This window comes from Cygnus olor, chromosome 3 (assembly GCF_009769625.2).
Source record: "Cygnus olor isolate bCygOlo1 chromosome 3, bCygOlo1.pri.v2, whole genome shotgun sequence".
In the NCBI taxonomy this organism is placed as follows: domain Eukaryota; kingdom Metazoa; phylum Chordata; class Aves; order Anseriformes; family Anatidae; genus Cygnus; species Cygnus olor.
In genome coordinates, this window is record NC_049171.1 from 75,178,354 (window position 1) to 75,199,126 (window position 20,773).

Genomic DNA, 20,773 nt, shown 5'->3' on the forward strand with positions numbered 1-20,773 from the left:
GTCAGATCTAAACTACTACTATTCTGCTTAAAAAGTGCAGTGGTTTAGGTTTAGTTTAACACAATTCTGCACAGCAGCTCAAGACTGCCAAGACTGACTGACTTCAGCAGCTTCAATATGAGCAGGACAGTTGTAGTGTCCCCGGGCTTGACTGATAGTTTTAGGGCACTGTTGAAGAATTGGACAGAATGAAGAACGTGCAGTGCCACCTACTGCATGCTTTCTGAAATTGTATCAGCTTCCAATGGTATTTTACTCCACCCGCGAGGCACTTAGAATTTGGGTACTCGAAGTTTCTGAAGCTCTTTATTATATATTTGAGTTCTTTTGAAGAAAATTCAGAGGAAGCTCGGCCTGGAAAAATAGTATTAATAAAAAGGCAACACACAGAGCTACAAATTAAGCGTTACGACTTAAAAAGCTTTATTTATATATATAGAGAGAGAAAATTGCGTTGGAGCCTTCAGCACCTCTGACGCTACCCTACACCTGTAGCAGACCGATTATAAAATTAGCGACCTAGACTGGGTTTTAATGCTTCCATGCCGGCTCTGTGAGGGAGCTGAGGGCAGGGGTGCGGAGCAGCCGCAGCGTGTAGAAAGCCCCCCACTCAGCCCCTCCGCCCTCCCTGGGTCCCGGCAGCTCCTGAGGGAGCAGCCGTTAACGCCCCAGCCGTTACCGCCGCCGCCCGCTTTGAACTTCCCGCCCGCCCCTCGCGCCGCGCTGCCCGTTCGCCGCCGCAGTTTCCGAGGCGCTGCGGCCGCAGGGGCTCCGGGCGGCCTCAGTCCCGCTGCGTCCCCTGTGGGGCTGCCGCCCAGGGCGGCCCCGTCCCGCCGCGCCTCCTTCCCTCCCGGGCCCGCCGCCGGCTCCGGCGCCTCCCCCCTGGCGGCGGAGGCGAATCTGCGGGTCGCGTCCCGCCGCTAGCGCGGTTTGGGCGGTTGTCAGGGAGAAACAAGATGGCGGCGGCGGAGGAGGACACGGAGCTGCGGGACCTGCTAGTGCAGACGCTGGAGAGCAGCGGGGTGCTCAACAAAATCAAGGTGGGAGCAGGGGGCTCCCCCGCCGCCGTGCTGGGGGGGCTGCGGCCGCACGGGCTGCGGCCGGCTCTCGGCCCTACGGCCCCGCGGTGCCGCCTGCTCCCGCCGCGGAGCTCCCCGGCCGCTCGGCCCGGAGCCGGGTCCGGCCGGGAGGGGAGGCCCGGGGCCGCAGGAGTCTGCCCGGCCGCAGCAGGAGCCGCGAGGAGCCCAGCTCGGGTGGGGAGCTCAGGACCGCCGCTGTGGGGAGCCCGGAGCCTGTGCCCTGTCGTGCTCGTGGGTATGGTGTGGCCGCAGGAGCTCTCTGGTTGCTCTCCTGCTGCTGCCAAACCCGCTGGAAATAATCTGCCGCTGAGTTGTGTTGGATGGGGTCTAGAGGGTTTCTCTCCGCTTCATTGATCATAGAATGATTTAGGTTGGAAAAGACCTTCAAGATCATCCGGTCCAACCATCACCCTACTACCAATGTCACCCACCAAACCATGTCCCTAAGTGCCAGCCAGGTCCAGCCTTTCCTAAACACCCCCAGGGACAGTGACTCCACCACCTCCCTGGGCAACCCATTCCCATGCCTGACTGCTCTTTCTGAGAAGAAGTGGCTCCTGATTTCCAACCTGAACCTCCCCTGGTGCAACTTGAGGCCATTCCTCAAGTTCTATCAGGAACATTTGAATAACTGAAATAGTTGATGGCAATGAGAGTATTGTTGGATGTGCGTACTTAGTCCACTGAGTATTTGACTAGTTGTCATACTTTTCAATAAAACATGATTATTAAACTTTTTTTGCTCCTGCATTTCAAATGCATAGTCACAGAACCATAGAATGATTTGGGTTGGAAGGGACCTTACAGACCATCCAGTTCCAACCCCCTGCCATGGGTAGGGACACCTCCCACCAGACCAGGTTGCCCAAAGCACCATCCAGCCTGGCCTTGAACACTTCTAGGGATGGGGCATCCACAGCTTCTCTGGACAGCCTGTGCCAGTGCCTCACCACCCTCTTAGTAAAGAATTTCTTCCCAATATCTAATCTAAATCTCCCCTCTTTTAGTTTAAACCCACCCATTGTCCTATCGCTATACTCCCTGACAAAGAGTCCCTCCCCAGTTTTGCTGTAGTCTCCTTTTAGGTACTGAAAGGCCTCTATCTGGTCTCCCTGGAGCCTTCTCTTCTTCTCCAGGCTGAACAACCCCAACTCCCTCAACCTGTCCTCGTAGCCAGCCCTCTGATCATCCTCATGGCCCTCCTCTGGAGTCATTCTAATACATCCATGTCCTTCTTGTGCTGGGGGTTCCAGAGCTGAACACGGGGCTCCAGGTGGAGTCTCATAAGAGCGAAGTAGAGGTGGACAGTCACCTCCCTGGACTTGCTAGCTCATGTAACTGTGTTTCGAGTAGGAAGACTTTTTTTTTTTTTTTTTTCTAGATAGGTGCCAAAACAGGCCTGTTGGGCCACCTGTTAAATCTCTGGCATGGTGTTAATCAATAGAACTATAGTGATAATAAAATGCCAGTAACAACTAAAAAAGAAAAAAAGCACAAGCCCATTAAGAAACTACAGCGCACATGCTCAGTATGACCTAATTCCTGCCTTTGTGTAGTATGCATGTTTTTGAACTACTGTTGACAGCTTGAGTTTCATGTCAGTATTTTTTTATTGTAGTCTTCACTATTCTCTAATATTAAAAGTGTGTAGTATCCAATATGGTGTACGTTACCCTCCAGGCAAACTAGCAAATGACTTGCAAAAATACAATCTGCCTCCTAGTTGCCAGATTCTCTCTCTCTTTAATACTGGGAGTTACTGTTTAATAATTGGTAGGCTTATGGTTAATGCTGCTCATTCGAGGATTTTTTTTTTCTTAATTGTAAACCTTAATTGACATACTAGTTTGTTGGCTGTCTGTTGATTGATAGTATTAATGACTTAGATAAATTGTTCTGCTGGTACGTGACAAAGAGCCCATTGTCTGCCAGAAGAAGAACTCATGGTGAACGAGTCTCCTTAAATGGTTAGCTTTTAGTTTAGGTTATACCATGCATTAAAAAAAAAAAAAAAAAAAAAAGCCATTTGCCTTTTGTTAAACTGAATTAAACAAAGTTATTCTCTGTGGTATTTCTTTATCTACTGTGTATATGCCAGTATATTTTATTATGTTGTAGAACTGAGAGAACATTTATATACTATCAAATCAATTGTCCATTTTAATACTTCAGAATGAGCATTGGCCATTTTTTCAAGATGGATGAGGCTAGAAAGCTAACTGTAATAAATTTGAGGTCCAGCTGAATTATATATATTAAAGAGAAAGTTATGTGACCAAGGTATAGCTGACTTGTTGTGAGGTCCTACAGGTAAAGACAGCTTTGGAAAGGATTAGAATAAAAATGGAGTGATTTCAGTGGGTAGAATGTATCAGGCTGTCAGCGCAGTATACATTTAGGAAGACATAATGACTAGGTAATTTTTAGCAAAGAACTTATGGTGCCTTTGTTCTCTCATACAACACGATTTTGTAGTGAATTACAATTGATCAGTTTCTTATTTTGAATTAATTTGGGGGCACATTGGTAAAGACGTAAAATATTTAGCTGGAAAAGAAAAAAACAGTTGCATGACCACTTTGTGAATCTGTTCAGAGCTTGTCTATTTACACTAGGCTTTAAGCATTGGAGTGTTTAGTGAAGTCATACTGTGAAAGCTGGGAAATGTGTAAATATATTTGCCACTTGCAGTTGAGAATTTCCTGCCTTTTCTCTAAGCTGCAGTGTGTGTGTGTATATACACACGCAGTGTGTGCATATGTGTGCTGCATATATATATATATATATAGCACTTAATGGACTGAATCTGATGAATAAGACTGCTTCCTAATAAATTCTGTAGATATCTAATTCCGGATATTTGTATTTCAGTGAAAATAATCACTGATGCTGTAAGCGTGATGCATGCTGTACATATACAAATGATCATCTGTCTTGAAGTGCATGTGATCATTCTTACAGAGAAGTTGTCGTGAAATCACAGAATCATAAATGGTTTAGGTTGGAAGGGACCTTAAAGATCATCCATTTCCATCCCCATTGCCATGGTTAGGGACACCTCTTACTAGGTCATAATCTAAGGAAGAAGAGCCTTTATGCTGCTTATTGTATTGCTTTGTTATTTTGTTTTGGTTTGTATCTTTCAATCTCTTTCCTTCTGGAAAATTAAGTTTATGCCACCTGAGTTTTACAGCATCTTGGGAACTCGCTGTTGCTACAAACATGAGCGGAAAAAAGCAATACAAGTGTCATATGTTTGGTAATGCCTTTTTTGCCAGCTGATACTGTTCTTGCTAATTTGGTTCAAACCCTAGACAGTTGAGGTGCTGGCAGATACCGTGTTGTAAGAGAAAATAAAAGTACTTTTTTTTTTTTTTTTTAATGAGCTGTTAACTGCTCATGTGTAGGTCAGTTAAATTGTCATATTTGTTTTCTCATCTTTCTTCCATGTATTTTAAAAATACATTCCATGTATTTTAAAAGCATAATGCTTTTAAATGTCTTTGAATTATTAACTGTCGAGGTCAGTATGCTGCACACTACCATACGCCTGTTTTGTGCCTGTTTTTTTAAAAGCAATTCATATCATAAAATCAATTCATTTATTTGACTCAAGGGGAAACTTTTTTTTTTTTAACATCTATTTCTTATTTTTAGAGGTTAAATAAATTATGACCATTTAGAATGATTTCAGATGAAATGGAATTCAACTTTTAAATGTCAGTATGGTCCTCTTAACCTTGGGGATGTATCCTGCCTTCAGGAGTATGAGAATGAGGACTGCATGTGACATACAGAGTAAGCACATGATAAATGTAGCTGCACTTATTTAGGGTTTATGGCTTGTAAGCTTTTAGTGCTTCCTCTGTGGTATGGATTCTCCATCTTTCTTTTTCCAGCATTCTTCATCTTTTCAGTTACACTGCCAGCAAGTTTATCTGGCTTAGCCAGGGAGGGCTTTTGTGTTGAAGGGTTTGTCACTTAAGCAGACAAAGAACAGTCATGGAAATTGCTGGTCCTGCTTAGGGATGAGTACCTCACAGACTTTGCAGCTGGGAAGTGACAGTACAGAGGTAATAAAACTTGCTGTTTTCAGTCTGGCACCGGCTTTGGATATAGGCTGGTACAGGCTTTTAGCTTGGGGTGATCACTTCAGACAGCTTGATGTTATGCTTGGTCTACAGAGGCAGATAACACTGTTTCTCCCAAGGTATGTGACAGTTATTTTGGAGTTAGGAAGTGGTGACAGTGAAAGTGAGGCAGGAGGGTGCCCACGTGCTGCTAAATTTCATGTGTGCAAAAGGTTGTTCAAGCCTGTGCATCTGTGGAGTGGTTTCACAGCACTGGAGCAGATGGCAGCAACACATCACTGCACTTTGTCTGGAAGATCCATAAACAGTTATCTCAGTTGTAGTGCATTCTTCTGCCATGTGAAATCTTATGCTACAGGTATTCACTGCCCTAAGCAATATTCAACTGCGCCGTGTTCTCATGCATGCATTATTATTAACAATGTTGAATGCAGCCTTGCAGAAGGAGAGTTTTGCACCTCCAGCAGGCTATTTACAGACCTCTGAGGTTAATTTATTATTTTTTTAAAATTAAAGCATAAAATTAAATAAACATTTTTTTTAGCTGCTGGTCAGAATGTAAAATGTAAACTGATTTTGTAAGAATAATATTAAATTTATTAGCTTCTAAGATTATTTGATGATTGGATGCTGTACACCAGCACCTGAAAAAAAATGAATTGCTGTATATGACCGTTGCGTACAACTGATAAGCATTTTACTCTTTTGAGAAATCTTTCAAAATTTTTTTTGCATGACTTTTTCCTTTAGAAAGGTGTCCAAAGAGGTTTACTGTTAAGTTGACTTTCCTTTCCTAATATATATGAAGAAACCTAGGCACTCTTCAAAATGTTCTTAATTTTAATTATGCAAATTGGTCTTCCTTTGCAAATCTTTCTTCTTTGCTCTTGACCAAAATGGCTTACGGAGTAGCTCAGTCCTTTATGTTTGATGCAGTGTAATCTACTGGCTGCTTAAAAATGTCTGATTAAGAGTTGATTAAAGTGGTAAACTACTTCATCAAATGTAATAACTTGTGTTCGTTTAGTATGTTTAGTGAAAGAAGCAGAGAAACTAGTGTTTAAAAAAAGGCAAGACTTAAGCTTAAATATTCAAAGCCTTGTTTAGAAGAATTGTGATCCTTGACATTGCCTCAAAGTCAGGCAAAACCTCAGTACAGAAGTATTTGAATGACTGGAATCATGTTCTTTTCCTTGAGAAATTCTAGTTATTTGAGTGTGATCTGACAAGAAATAAGAGGAATTTGTATATTTTAACATTAACTTTTTAAAATGTATTATCATAAGCTATTTGTTTGTCTTTCCTGAAAGTATTGTAAATTAAGGGTAGGTGTTTCAAAGCTGCCTGAAAAAGCTGGATTTCTAACTCTCAGACAAAGGTAACAGGAGGTAATACAGGTAATCTGGAATCTTTCTGAGCACAAAGAAATAATTCAGGAAGTCTTGTATCGAATCCTCCCCCCACATACACACACCCCGTTGCTTCTCTGGAAACTTTCTCAAACTTTCTCACCCTCAAGTCACATTGCCTGCAATCTTAAGTGTCTTAATTGCACTGATGTAGATTACAATCAATGCCAAGTTGCTTGAGGAGAAACAAATAGATGTTAAGATACTTGCCAGCTCTTTGCATTCTATTTGCATAGGGAAAACAGTGCTTGTGGAAATGCCATTTCTTTTTTTCTTTTATTGGCAGGCAGAGTTGCGAGCAGCTGTTTTTTTGGCACTAGAAGAACAAGAGAAGGTGGAGGTAAGAGAATTTTGAAGTGTTTTCAGTTCAGCATTCCTGACAGTTCTTAATGTAGTTCTTAATTAGAAATAATAGCTTTAATACTTTATATTTGTGAAATGCATCAAGAGAAAATTTTATATTGTTGCATAAGAGCATAAGGAAAACAAAGCAGGGACCATCAAGGTGTTTCCCAATGTTTAGAAACAGGAATTGTCATATAGACTTTACTGTAAAACTATAGCTTTAACTATCTTTGCTGCTTTTATATTGCTTCTGTCTAGTTGATCAGAATAACTTATAGATAGTAAAATCAAGAGATAGTAGAATCAACAGAAAGGGAGATTTTGGTACATTGTATTATGTGTAACAGGCGTTATACGGAGTAGTATACACCAAAACACCCACTTGCTGTGATTTTTTTAAAATTTTTTAGTGTTACAAGGATATTGTTAATTACCATTTGGTTTTTTGCTTTTTGACAGAACAAAACACCTTTGGTAAATGAAAGCTTGAAAAATTTTTTGAGTACAAAAGATGGTAAGTTCTTTGATTACTATGCATCTCAAAATAATAAAACAGCGAACAAAGGATTAAATCTTTTATTAACAATACTATCTTGATGCTGTAAAGTATGCGTTTATTCCTGTGAAATAAATGTATTACTACTCACTTCAGAATAGAATACAATCTAGAATTTTTAATGTTGCTGAAGTTGTATTTTTAACTGCGGTGACTAATGCATTTAAGTTAATATTTCATGTTGAGTTGTGATTTTGCTATCTCAATAAAGCCCTTCTAGACAGTAAGCAATGAAAACAGACTGTAGAGGTACAGTAGTGAACACATATAGGAGAAGTGCCAAAATGATGTTTTTAAAGCCACTAAACAGTTAAAAAAATAATCTTTAAGCCTGAGTTTTGTAAGCGATCTCTATTTATGTTCCTGCAGTATTGCTGACTTCAAATAATTCAGATACAATGGCTGAGTTAGAAATTAGGGAATTAGCACACAAATTACGAAGTGGATGTGATGTGAGCTTGTGTGTAGTCAACTGTGTGATGGTAGCTTGCTGAATGTCTAAATGGTATTTGTAGAAGTGTTGATTCAACATAGATGTTCATCCTGAAGCCATATACATGCTATATCTTTGAAGTAAGAATTGTTTCTGTCTGGTGTATTTTTACCTCTCTCATTTACTTTTTAGGTCGCTTGGTGGCAGGTCTTGTTGCAGAATTTCTACGTTTTTTCAATCTTGATTTTACACTGGCTGTTTTTCAGCCTGAATCAAGCACAGTAAGATATACTGTTTTTGCTTGTACGATATGCTGATTGTTTGGAGTGCATGGCAATGAATGCAGAAGCTATGGTAGATTTGTTTAAACCAATTGCTTGTGTTTAGTCTAAGAAATTTTTTATACTTAGTCTACAAAAGGTATACATTGCCATAAAGGTAGATTTCCCAGGAAAACATGCCAATATGAATGAATATTGCCTTGCAAAAGTCAATGCTTGACAGTATGTTAAGTTTGAGTTAAAAAACTTTTGCGAAACCCTAGAAGAGTATATAACACAGAATTCTTCTGCAACATTTTTTGTCTGTAATCTCACCATGTCATATTATTAACTTAATATCGTTACATGAAGGTTAAAATAATGTCAGCAATCTACTCTGAGAGAAATTTCACTGAAACAATGAACTTTTACAAAGTGATTGTTTTTAGGTTTTTGATACTGAGGTGGTTTTTCTGTTATGTTTGTTTCATTGTCTCTTTATGATATAAACATTTTTGTAATAAATTTTGGGTTTGAAACAGTTTGATTTAATTGAGGAATTTCTCTTAACATTTCAAATGTTTGTTTTTATTCTTAATTTCACTTTAAATAGTTAATTTATTTAAAAAAAATAAAATCCATTCATTGTCTTCTTATTCGAACAGTGATTTTCTTTTTTTGTCATTTGAATTGGATACTGATTTAATTGTTTTAGGGAAAAAATACTGGGGAAATGCACTGAGTACAGTTTAAATCAACTGGTGTTGTAATTAAAAAAATAACTTTGCTGTTTCTCAGAAGTCCATGTATCTTTTTAGGGGCTTAACCATATAAAATCCCATACACTCTTGTTCTTTGCCAAATAATCTTTAGCTATATTTATTATATTAGGACACATCTGTGCCAAGATTCAGATTCATGCTACCAAACAGAAACAGTCATGCTTTCTCTCACGCTGCTACTTGCTGTTGGGAGGAGTGCTTTGTTTGCAGCATGAAGGCATCTTATGCTCTTTGAAACGCTTTCTTTTTCTAATAAAAGCATCGTCTTCAGCTGTTGCAATGCATTTCTGAAACTTGGCCAAAGTTAAGCAAGTTGGCCAAGACTGCTGTGTATAATGCTGAAATATTTTACTTTACTTTCCTGTACTGGTCCCTGTCTCTGAGCAGTGTATTGCATTGTCTTCTTATCCTCCATGTTTCAGTGTGTTTGGCTAGTGTTTTTGTATTTAAAACAACTTTGGATGGTCAGTCATAAATTCACGTACAGATCAGAAGTAAATGATTTAAATAGGCTGTTATTACTTTATTCCACATACAACAGGAAGTCTTAAATAATGACTGATTAGTCAGATTATTGCTGTTTTAAATAAGACCAAAAAGCTTTAGGAGTTACTACAAAATATATGTTGTGTTTTCAGACAGTTATTTCTGTGTTGTGAGTTATTTTATTTTATTTTTTCCCCAGTTAAATGGCCTGGATGGTCGAGAAAACTTAGCTCGAGATCTGGGAATTACAGAAGCGGAAGGTAGTGTGGGTGGTCCCCTGTTGTTGGAGGTTGTTAAAAAATGTCAGCAGAAAAAGATTTCGGGCAGTGGAGAAGTAAGTAGTTAAAATGTGTAATTTCTTTTTTTTTCATAATACTTTATTTTCATTTCAATTTAAAAAAATGAAATTAAGAGTACTTGGCTAACATTGTATTAAATTGTTTCAGGTCTTTACTGTATGGTTAGTATAACAGGAAAAGCTTCCAACATTGCTTATAGCAGAAACCAATGCTGCAAGATGACTACCACTGTTCTGTTACTTCTAATACCACCCTTTAACTAATATTCTTCAGCAACATACTAGCACAGAGTGAATCTGGAAAATGATGCAAAGCATTTTGCCACTTTTTTTCTTATTTCTTGTGTGGTTAGATAACATCTTTAGTTAACATCTCTGTTATATATTTTTTATCTTTGGTGTACTTCTAGACTTTTCAGGTCTTATTAAGATAAGAATTGGTTTTGCCAAAGCTTTATAACTCTTTTTAAGACAAATAAATAATTTTAAAATCAAATATATGGAAGTATTGAATTAGCTGATAGCAGTGAGAGTAATATTTTAATGTAGTATAATAATAAGTTGTTAATTAAATAAATGAAATCCAACCAATAGCATTTTATTAGTGTCTGTAGTGATTGTGGTTTGAAAGAAAATCCTGTGTACCTGAGATGCAGTTGGTACGTTAACCAAAGCTTAAATTTAGAGGCAGTTGTTGTATACTTCCTAACATAGCAGCATAGTGTCACAGCTTGCTTATGATATGATGGTATTATGGCACGAACCAATATATTGTAGTAAGTATTTGTGTGAAACGTTTTAGATTGCTCCAGTTCTAAGTGATAGCCTGTGCTCCACGTCAAAATCATCAGATGGAAGATCAAATACACACCCCATGCCGAGTAAGGTAAGATTATTTAAATAGAATGAAAAAGCTACATAGCATACAGGAGAAGTGGAAGTTAGGACTCATAAGGAACTCCAGATACAATTGCATTCACTTAAAAGATCAGTGGATTTTTCTCCATTTCTCTCTACTATTAGTATTTTATTTCTGTGCTCAGATGCTAAGGATTTTGTAAATGGAAGAAGTGTTTGGATTAGGTGTCTGAGCAGGTAAATGCCCGAAAAGAGAATATGCCAGCCAATGTTTTAGACCTTCCTTTAGAGGAAGAAATAATATACAGGTTGTTTCTGAGCAGCAAAAAGAATGGATCCAGGCTTCTTACAGAGTAGGCCCAATATTTTGGCATGCAGCAGCAGCTGAGGTGGTGATCAGAACATTTTAATTTACATGCTCATTCTGATGTGATGAGTTTTCAAGTAGAATATTAGTTCCAACAAGTTGGAATTTATGATTGTGCTTTTTATACTCTATATATCCGTGTTCTTTCCCAAGCGAATCATAATTCCATTGAAGTGGGAGACAGACAAATGTGCTCAAAATGCTTTTCATGATATATTCCCAAATCCTCGGTGAAAATATCTTAGCTCAGAAAAAGGCAACAGTTGGTTTATGTATCGATATCTGGTTTAAAAACAAACAAAAAGCAGCAACAGCTTTTGGTTGGACAAGTTAACCTCTAAGAATAAGTAGTGGATATCTTAATGGGACTACAGTTCTTCAGTTTTCCTGGTTATCTCACACCTTGGCAGCAGGATGGAAGAATATTATGCCTGTGCACCATACTTGGGGTAAAAATAATGCAGGAGGAAGAAATTTTAGCAAGTCCCGGCTGTAACAAGATGAAAGTTAGCTGAACAATGTAGGTTTCCTGTTGGAAAATTGAAATTTTCTGGTGGATTTTCAGCAAATCTAAGCTGAATTGGCTCTGGTTGTGACTCAGCAGCCAATAGGTGTCATAGAAAGGATTGTGTAAGAAGAGACCAAGACCACAGCTCCTGGCAGCAGCAAGAATGATATACGTTTAAGTGCAAGTGTGAAACCACACTCTGATTTATCTTATTAACAACATTAGACTGAAACCCAAAGTAGGCACATTGCTCATTGAACCATTAGTCACGCTTAGCTTACCGCTACAATTTGAAAGTAGTTATTTCCCTTTAGCAAAGCTTTAGGATATATGAATTCAAGCAAAGATCAACTGTTGTGCTTCCAGTTTTTCAGATAAGATAGCAGCAGCACACTCCCTCAGGGCCCAAAAGAGAAAAGTGGACGTAACTTCCCTTTTACTCTGGTCAGGGTATCGCTAAACTCTTAATTTTCAGCAATTCCGTGTCTCAGGGACAGGGAATTAGAAAGTTGTAACTACCACTTGCAGGTGTAAGTACTACTTCTTGCTCTGGAAGAACTGAGCTGCTGCCAGCAATTGAACGTGGTTCTGTGACTGAGGTAATATGATCTTGGTAGGCCTTTTTCAACTTCCATGGCCTACGTTTTCAATTGACTACTTTAGCCTTCTACATCTATTTATTTATTTATTTTTAAGATGGTGTAATTTGCATGAGTTTAATTTATTTTGAAGATGATGGCTTTAATTCAATAGCATTTTTTATAGCGGAATTGCAAAATAACACTAAGAAAGCTTCACTTAACTTTCACACTTTAAAAAAAAAAATTCAAAACTGGAATTTAAGAAGCAGCATGCATGTAGATTGCCTTTTTTGATGAGTGACATCTTTCAAAATACGTTGCTCTTATAATAGAGCTCATCTAGATAGAAAAGCTATGCAGAGGGTGGAACAAATTTTTTAAAAGGCAGCAACAGTGAAAAAAACAAAACAAAACAAAAAAAACCCACCACTGTCTAAAGTGGTAGAAACAGCTTTGTTTCTGTTGTATGATTTCTCATGATTGCAGAGGAGTACTAATAAAATTGAAATAACCAATGTCGGTTGGTATACATTATGCAACTGCTTACAGTATTTTAAGAAATAAGTTTGTTTGGGTTTTCTTCAAGAGAAATTACTTTTCCTTTCAGTGAGGTCTGTTTTCTTTATCTTTCAAGGTTGCTGAAAGCACTCAAAGTGATACAAGTGTCTCATCAGGGGAAGCAAGCAAAAGAAGCATTCATTTTCTGCCTAATGAAACAAAACTAGATCCTCAGTTGCAAAACAAAGACTTAAATACCAAAGAAAAAAGTGACCCAGCTATGGATGAAGATGATGAAGAGGGAGATTCTTTTTTTGACGATCCTATACCCAAGCCAGAAAGAACTTACGGCTGGTAAGTGACTTGGACTGTCTACTTGATGTAGGTTTCTGTTGTGCTCAATATTCTTGCAGACCTTCAAGAGCTAGATGATGTTTGATTATTCACACTTTGTAAGTGCAAGTGTTCAGATCTGTTCCAAAGTATTTTGTTTCTGAAATTCAGAGTGTCAAGTGTGATCTCTTGAATGTACCTGAGAGAAAAACCTCTATCATTTTAAGGTGCATCAGTTAAGCTGTATAATGTCCCCTGGCTATTTGGCGGAACGAACACGTGTGAGGTACAGGCACCAATGTTTCTTCTCTCAGCAGAGCTGCAGTTGTGACCAGCACTGAAAGAAGTGAACAGTGAGAGGGATGGTGTTTTGGATATCTGTACAACTTTGCAAGGAGTACAAAAAATCTGGTGAATGTTTAAACAGTAAGCATAAGTAAAGCTTTCTCACAGCTGAGGATTTCCTCTTCACACTGCAGCACCTTTTGTGTGCAGATCTGTTTTCAGCGAATTGTTATTCTTCCTGCATATGTCAGTTTTGCAGACGTTTATGGAGGGCATTTTTTATTGGTCTTCTGTGGCTGTCTGATTACTGAAAAATACCATTTGAAAGAAGAGCTAGTGATTGAACTGTGCGACTGTTTTGTTATAAAACTGTACAGTTTATCTTTGCATTATCACATCAGAGTTGTGATTCTTTTGGAGCTTAGTTTAGCTAACTATATTGAGAAGTGCTAGAAGATCATTTTATGGTGTTCTTTTGATGTGCTTGAGTAACTGGAGGATTGTTCTAACAATTGGAAGATTGTCCTAGCATGGTAGAGGTTACCAGAAGAGGCTGCAGAAACATTTGCAAGTCCGTTTCACAGTAGCTCTCCTCAAGTTCACTTTTTCCCAGGCTACACTGATAGTGGGCAGAACAGTATAAACCTTTTTGTATTAGTGACACAGTGATTACTTACCCTTGAAACAGGATCATTTTGGTACATCACAAAGTAATCACGCTAGGTAAGCTAGGTTTCTTTCCAATAAATGAATGGACTCTTTGAGAAAGATTATTGATAATTCATTTGTAGTTAGAATCATAGAATATCCTGAGCAGAAAGGAACCCACAAGGATCATAAAGTCCAACGCCTGTCTACACACAGGACCACCCAAAAATAAGACCAGATGTCTGAGAGCATTGCCCAAACGCTTCTTGAACTCTAGCAGGCTCGGTGCCATGCCCACTGCCCTGGGGAGCCTGTCCCAGTGCCCGACCACCCTCTGGGTGCAGAACCTTTCCCTAACACTCAGCCTGACCCTCCCGTTGCATCTTTCTGCCATTCCCGTTGGCCATGGATAGTTGGATGTCTACAAAGAGCAGAATTTCTTTTTCTCAAAAAGCAGTGATTTTTCTGTGGAAAATACTGTGTGTTACAAATAACCCTAGGATGGTAGTTCTTTTCTTTTTCTTATTGGAAATAGCAGGATTAAAATTGCATCTTGAGTGCATTTACTGTTTCATATTCAAGAACATGGTTAAGTAGCTGTTAACCAAAACCTAACCTTTGTAGCATGTGGTTGCATTGACATAAAACAGGTTTAAATGATAATTTGTAATATTAAAAATCTAATAATTGAACTTAATCCTTAAACTGAACTGTTAAAGGAATTCAGTCCTTCAGATATTGAACCAGAGATTGTTACTGAACTAAAAATAAAATAGGAATTACTGCAAATTATTATATTTGCAGGTCATGGCAGAAGTGTGTCTTAGGTTATTTGTTGATGCAGTGGCCAGGTGGTGGAAGCACAAAAGACTGAACATCTTCTGGGTAATACCCATTTCTCAATTCAAGCATTTTCTTGCTTGAATTCAAGCAAGTTCAAGCATTTTCATATCACAGGGCAAATTAACTCTGTGGGTAGACTATCTTTCTTTAGTGCCTACTAAAAAGACCCATACAAGAAAATGACTCTTATTTATTGATTAAAATAAGGATTTTCTTGGTGAAGAAACTTCCTACAGAAAAAATGATTTTCAAATTATGTCTGTAGTAGAGTCACAGTCTACTGACTAATAGATTTTCACTTGCCCTATGTCTCTGACCTGTTGTTCAAAATTTAAGTGGTAAAATACATGATATTTTGGTCGTCTAGGTATAATGAACAATTTAAATGATATTGTTCATTCTTAATATTAATCTTATCAGAATAATAGTTCTGGTAATATTAAATGTGAAAATACTGATCTCATTTTTAATAATAGTGTTTCTTTATTCTTTATTTTTAAGAACTATTTGAACTTGGCACTTCGAATATGTGAATGGAATGAGTAATAACCAAGTAAACTTTAACTGATGGTGATGAGATCCATCTTGCCATAACTGAGAGGGTTTTCATTCTGTGGACTGATTGCTGTTGGGATTAATAGTTTTATTAGACCTAATCTTTTCATTGTAAAACAAGCTGATTTAAATACTGATTTACATTTGAATCTTTCTTCTTTTGGCTGTGTTTATCCATGGGGATAATAAAAGGCTCATTGATAGGAAGATATAAATGGTGATGCTGATATAGGTGCAGGAGGTCTGTCTGTGATGAAAGGAATCAGGTAGAAGTCTTTGCAAGGAGAAAGTCTCTGTATGCATTTTGCAGCACTCCAGAATACTTGCTTGTTTGGTTTGTTTTAGGAAAACTGAATCCAATAAAGCAGGAAGTCTAGCATCCCTTTCTGATGCACCGCCTTTGAAAAGTGGGTTAAGTTCCCTGACTGGTGCACCTTTGCTAAAGGAGCCTGATGGTAAGCTTTTGTGTGGTTTTGTGTTTTGATGAATGTAGGAGATATTTCCCATAACACACTGAACGGTCTGTACATTCAGATACAAATACGATGTAAGTTGTCTTTATGTGGCCCCCTCCTGGCTGTAACATGCTTTACAGTCATGCTTATTTCACCGAGTGATGGCATACTGTCTATGTAATGCTCCCCAATGGTAGCATAATAGAGCAAAATTTATCAGCACTCCCTTTTTGTGTAAAACAGTTTTCAGGAGTATAAAATCCTATGGCTCATTTTTAACTGAAACTACTTTAGTCCTTTCTGCTACTGTTATTTGCACAGGTTCTTTGGAGACACTTAAGGATATTTGTAAAACCTGCTCCTGAATACTGGGATATTGTCTGTGTTTGTTGCTCATGTCTTTAAATGTTAGCACAGTTCAAACCTGAAAATTGAATGCAATATTGTCATGCTATATTATATATATATATATATATAAATTATATAAGGTTATTATAAAAGACCACTTTCTATAAATGGTTGATGGGTAAGTTTAAGTGGGAACTTATTAGAGTCACAAGCCAAATTTCTGTTATAAATGGATTCATTTTCTTACAGATTTGAATAGAAATTCCGTTTTGAAAGACCTGCGGTTGGTGAATGCAAAACTGGGATCTTTAGAATTAGGCAAGTAGCAGCAACACAAGCTCTGATATTTCTAACCCTAAGGTCTGGCACAGCTTCTTAGAGGAATCTGAGAAACTGAAATACACATATTGAACTATGATTTTCAGCTTCTGTTATTCTATTGAACACCATTGTGAGACTTGCTGGAGTTAGGAGCAAGATCCCATCTGAAGGAATACAGAGAAATGAAAACTTGAGTTTTGTGTGCAAATCAGTTTCACCCATGCAGCAAAAGTTTGATTCATTCCATGCATAGATTTGCTAATATCAAGTGTTTCGGTTTCTAATAAAAGAAAGATTTTACATCTGTTTAAAAAAAAAAAAAAATAGTAGCCAGACAAGTCTTGCTGTTTTTCAGTGGCATACTTACTTGCCCTCCACACCTTTTGAAAGTTGTCCTGTAGGCTTTAGCAGCAGCAATTAGATGTGATGCAAGAAATATCAATTGTCTCCAAATAGAGCTGCTAAGTGTTTAAATTTTGTCTTCAGCAATGCTGTCAATATTCTGAAAATTCATGTTTGATTTCAAAACATTATTTCAGTGTGAAAGAGATTGAGATTAATCACAAACATAAACTCAACTTCTCTTCCTAATCTGCATAAGTAGTTTGATGTATTCCCACTATTGCTGGCCATGAAAATATGTGTCTTGGTGCAGGAACAGATTCTTCTTTTTGCATTTTATGAAAAAGAAAACTCATTTGATTAATACCCTTTAAAAATTCTTTAGGAAATGGAGATGACGATGACTATGCTGATGACTTCAACAGGTAAGAGAAGGATGTTATTGCAGTAGCTTAATATTTCAAACATTATAAACATATCCATTGATATATTTACATTATTTTTATAATATTTCAGCCAGTCACGATTGCTGGACTCTGCCAGTATCTCTGAACTCCTTTAAATTTCAATTAAAAATAAACTTAAAAGCCAGGTGCTAACTTTAAGATGCTCTCTAACGTTAAGTTGCTTTTTTAATGGAAGTTCTTTTCTTGAACCATGCACTTGGCAATGTTTTAACATTTTGATTAATGATATTAGGGAATTAATAGGGTGCATGCTGAATTATTCCAGTATAAAATAAAACATTATGAATAGTCAGTTATAAATATTTAGGAGCTTCATCCTTCTAATGCAAAGATATTATTGTTGTAAACTGCAGGATCACAGGCTTAAGCCAGTATTTATCATGGCTTCATCTAGGTAGAATGACTCTGATTATTATGTTTTGTTGTTTTTATTTAATAACTTCATATTTAACTTGCTAAGGAGTGAAATCGAAATCAAATGGCAAGTATAAATTATATGAAGGTGAATGTAATGCTTGGATGTTTGAAAAGAAAGTTTTAATTCTGTTTATGGTTTTCTCTCTAGTACTAGCCATCGCTCAGAGAAAAGTGATATCAGTATTGGCGAAGAAATAGATGAAATTTCTGTTGAAACAGAAGACTTGAATGCCAGTGATAAAGTATGATTCTTTTAATTTTTTTCTTCTTTGCACTCTTCTGATCTTGTGTTTTTAATTTTTAATCCCCTGTGAAGGAATGTACTGTTTTATGTTCCAAAGTTCTGTGCTGAAGTTGTATCATCTATTATACTCTGTATTTTTATACCTAGTATTCCTATCATGTTAGATACTATACTGATTTAAAAACAAACCAAAAAAAAAGATACAACAACAAAATTGCTCAGTAGCACAACCCACTCTATTTCAAGGCAAGTAAAATGGATTTGAGACTGAGTTAGTATCCAGCATAGGAATGCCTTATCCCTTTATCTCGAGATCTATCTAAGCACCTCCTGAAGGTGTTAAAGCCCCAATGAAAGAGCTTGAGGCCAAGAGGATGGGGTGATGTATGAAGGACTACATGAAATTATGCTTGTTTTTTCTGTGCTTTCTGAGTTTGTGATTTCATTGATTTTTCTAGCTTGAAGACATCACACAAGACCACACCATTTCTCAATTAAGTGATGTTGCAGATTATCTAGAAGATGTGGCATAGACTGGACAGCAAAAATGTTTCATTGTGCTGGACTAGAAGACTGCTGTGGACTGTTAATTTCAGACAATCACTTTTGCTGGAATGTCCACTCCCTATTTGTGCCTTGTTTCAAAAAGACTGTAGGTGGAGAGGGCTTTTAAATATTCTTAACCAGAACTAAATGAAACTGTGTTCCCATTTGAGTCTGATATTCGAATTATTTTCTTCATTTGGTTCAGCCAAACCTATTACAACAGGAGTTGGATTTTCCAGGAAGAATGTCCATTGCTGGCAGTGGGCATAATAAAAAACAATGCATCAGAGAACATCTGCACGGATGCATGTGGGTTTATAACAAACTTGCACTGTTATTGTAACAGTCTGATTTTTTTTCTTTTTTTTTCTTTTTTTTTTTTTTTAAAGATAACCAAAGCAAGAACCTTCAGAGGTAGTGCTTCAAACTTCTGGTAGTTTTAACGCAATTTTTTCGAGTCAGCATGTCATATATTTATGGTAAATCTAGCCACAATACCTAGTTGCTCCAGACTTACTTGAAACTATAGTTTTTCAGACTTTTCTGAAAGTCAGACCTTTTTTTAAAGGCATATCAAGTTAAGCATATCTGAACTCTCAAATCTAAATTTAGTACTAGTCTTAACTCCAAATGTTCTTGTTTAAATACGTTTGTGAGACCATTGATGGCAAGACCTAAGCTGTTCTTATGTACAATAATTTCATCAATGTTACTGGTCACTAAATCATGAAAAGTAATTCTGTAAGGATCCACAAATCATTAACTAAATCTTCCTGTTTTTTGTTTTGTTTTGTTTTTAATAGTGTGGTAATGATTTGTGGAGCTTTTGTTATTGAGGGCTCTTCCTTTGCTGTAAGCACACTTTCATTCTTGAAAATCCTTGTACGAAAATGAGCGCCAAAAAGTGAAACCACTAACTGTCTGTTTTTCAGATTCTAACTGCTGTACAGAAGTAAATCCAAAAAGTTAAAAATACGATACCGAAGACATTATTGACACTAAGTTCTAGCTAAGAGCAAATTTGTGTATTTTCATTGTAGTCTTGCAAAACAGGGTCAGTAATGGAAACGTTGACAGTTCCTTAACGATACTATTGTGCATGGCGCTGCTATAATATATAGGTCATGGACATTTAAAATACTGAAACCAGACTTCAAAATGTGCACTTTCTGAACATTGTGAACACATTTGGAAAATATACATGTACATGAATATAAATAACTTAATCATTTTTTTAGACTTTGTAAATTTTTTTTTATTTTTTTTCAGGAAAACCATTGGCCTCTCATCAATGGCCACCTCAGAAGTAGCATGCTAAACTAAAGCCATTGGTTAAGCATGTAGAGCTGCTACTAGTTTTGGATGCTGACTTGGATCTTTCTTGCACTGGGCCAGCAGGCATGGAGCAGTGCTGGAAAGTTAGGCTTGTACAGTACATAAATAATGAGAGGAGGGGGGAAAAGCGTGCCTTTTATTTATGTGCACCCCAAAATAAGCCAGCAAAAAGCATCAGAATATTTAGTCACCATGTTAACTTCTAACTTTGTGCCATGTTGTAGCAGCTGAGGAGAATTTTTTTTTAACCCCAAAAAATTAATGTGCCATAGACTCATAGACTTCAAATAACAGTGATGTTGTAAAAAATGGTACGACCTGTGTAAAATTTACTTAAACTTTGGGGGAACCTGTGCCTCAAGATACTACATGTAAAAGGTCGTTTCTGTTTGATCTTTTTTTTAAGGAGAATAACAGCATGTCTGAAGGATGTAAAATTCCACTCAAACACTTGGGAACAATTGATTTCTGGCATTCATTTTTAAGGTATATGAAATAATGTAGAGACAGTGCTATTTGTGTTTTTACATGTCTTGGGAAAACATGATACTGTTACCTGTTAGCTGTAGGATATCTAGCAGTTTGTCATACCAAAAGAAGCTAAAATTTTATTAAATGATTTCTAATTGCATTTGAAGATGTGGCCTTTAAATAACTAATTAATATTTTAAATGTTAACATCACTTTTGTTAACAGCAGTGTGTTGTTCTCTTACCTTGGGAGCTAATTGGAGACCTTGCACTTTGGCTCTCAATTAGGAAATGCCAAAAGGTGGTAAGTCTCTGTGCTGTTCCTCCTGTGGGATTTTACTGAATTGTGTATAATACTTCAAGTTGCAAAATAAAGCTGTTGTGCTGGCTAAGTTGTATTTTTGAGACTTCTTGAATCAAAAATATTAATGTTTAGGAAATTTGGGAAGCCCTGTGGTTTTGGATGTTTTCTGGAAGATTTTTTCTTCTTCTCAGAGTCAGTGTAGACTGCAGTTGAGAATGTGTGTGTGCTTGGGTTTCTTTTAAGCCCAAACTATCCTGCAAATTCCTCATGGTGATTTGTAAAGTCTGATTAACACCAGACTGAATAGGG

At 37.4% G+C, this 20,773-nt stretch overlaps 1 protein-coding gene across 1 annotated transcript; it reads left to right on the forward strand.

Moving 5' to 3' along the window:
* Window positions 1-488: 488 nt before the first annotated feature.
* CEP43 (centrosomal protein 43) lies at window positions 489-20,549 on the forward strand. Its single transcript, XM_040554284.1, has 12 exons — window positions 489-1,040; window positions 6,866-6,919; window positions 7,384-7,438; window positions 8,106-8,194; window positions 9,641-9,775; window positions 10,542-10,625; window positions 12,688-12,905; window positions 15,561-15,670; window positions 16,268-16,336; window positions 17,067-17,106; window positions 17,714-17,807; window positions 18,268-20,549. The coding sequence occupies exons 1-12, from the start codon at window positions 957-959 to the stop codon at window positions 18,340-18,342; spliced, it is 1,107 nt and encodes a 368-aa protein (XP_040410218.1). The 5' UTR covers window positions 489-956; the 3' UTR covers window positions 18,343-20,549.
* The last annotated feature ends 224 nt before the right edge of the window (window positions 20,550-20,773 follow it).

Bases quoted from the DNA above. Each gene is read 5' to 3' on its own strand.
- CEP43 (XM_040554284.1), top strand. From the start codon at position 957: ATGGCGGCGGCGGAGGAGGACACGGAGCTGCGGGACCTGCTAGTGCAG. The intron at 15,671-16,267 runs GTAAGCTTTTGT...ATTTTCTTACAG, and splicing joins TTTGCTAAAGGAGCCTGATG to ATTTGAATAGAAATTCCGTT. The intron at 17,808-18,267 runs GTATGATTCTTT...TGATTTTTCTAG, and splicing joins ACTTGAATGCCAGTGATAAA to CTTGAAGACATCACACAAGA.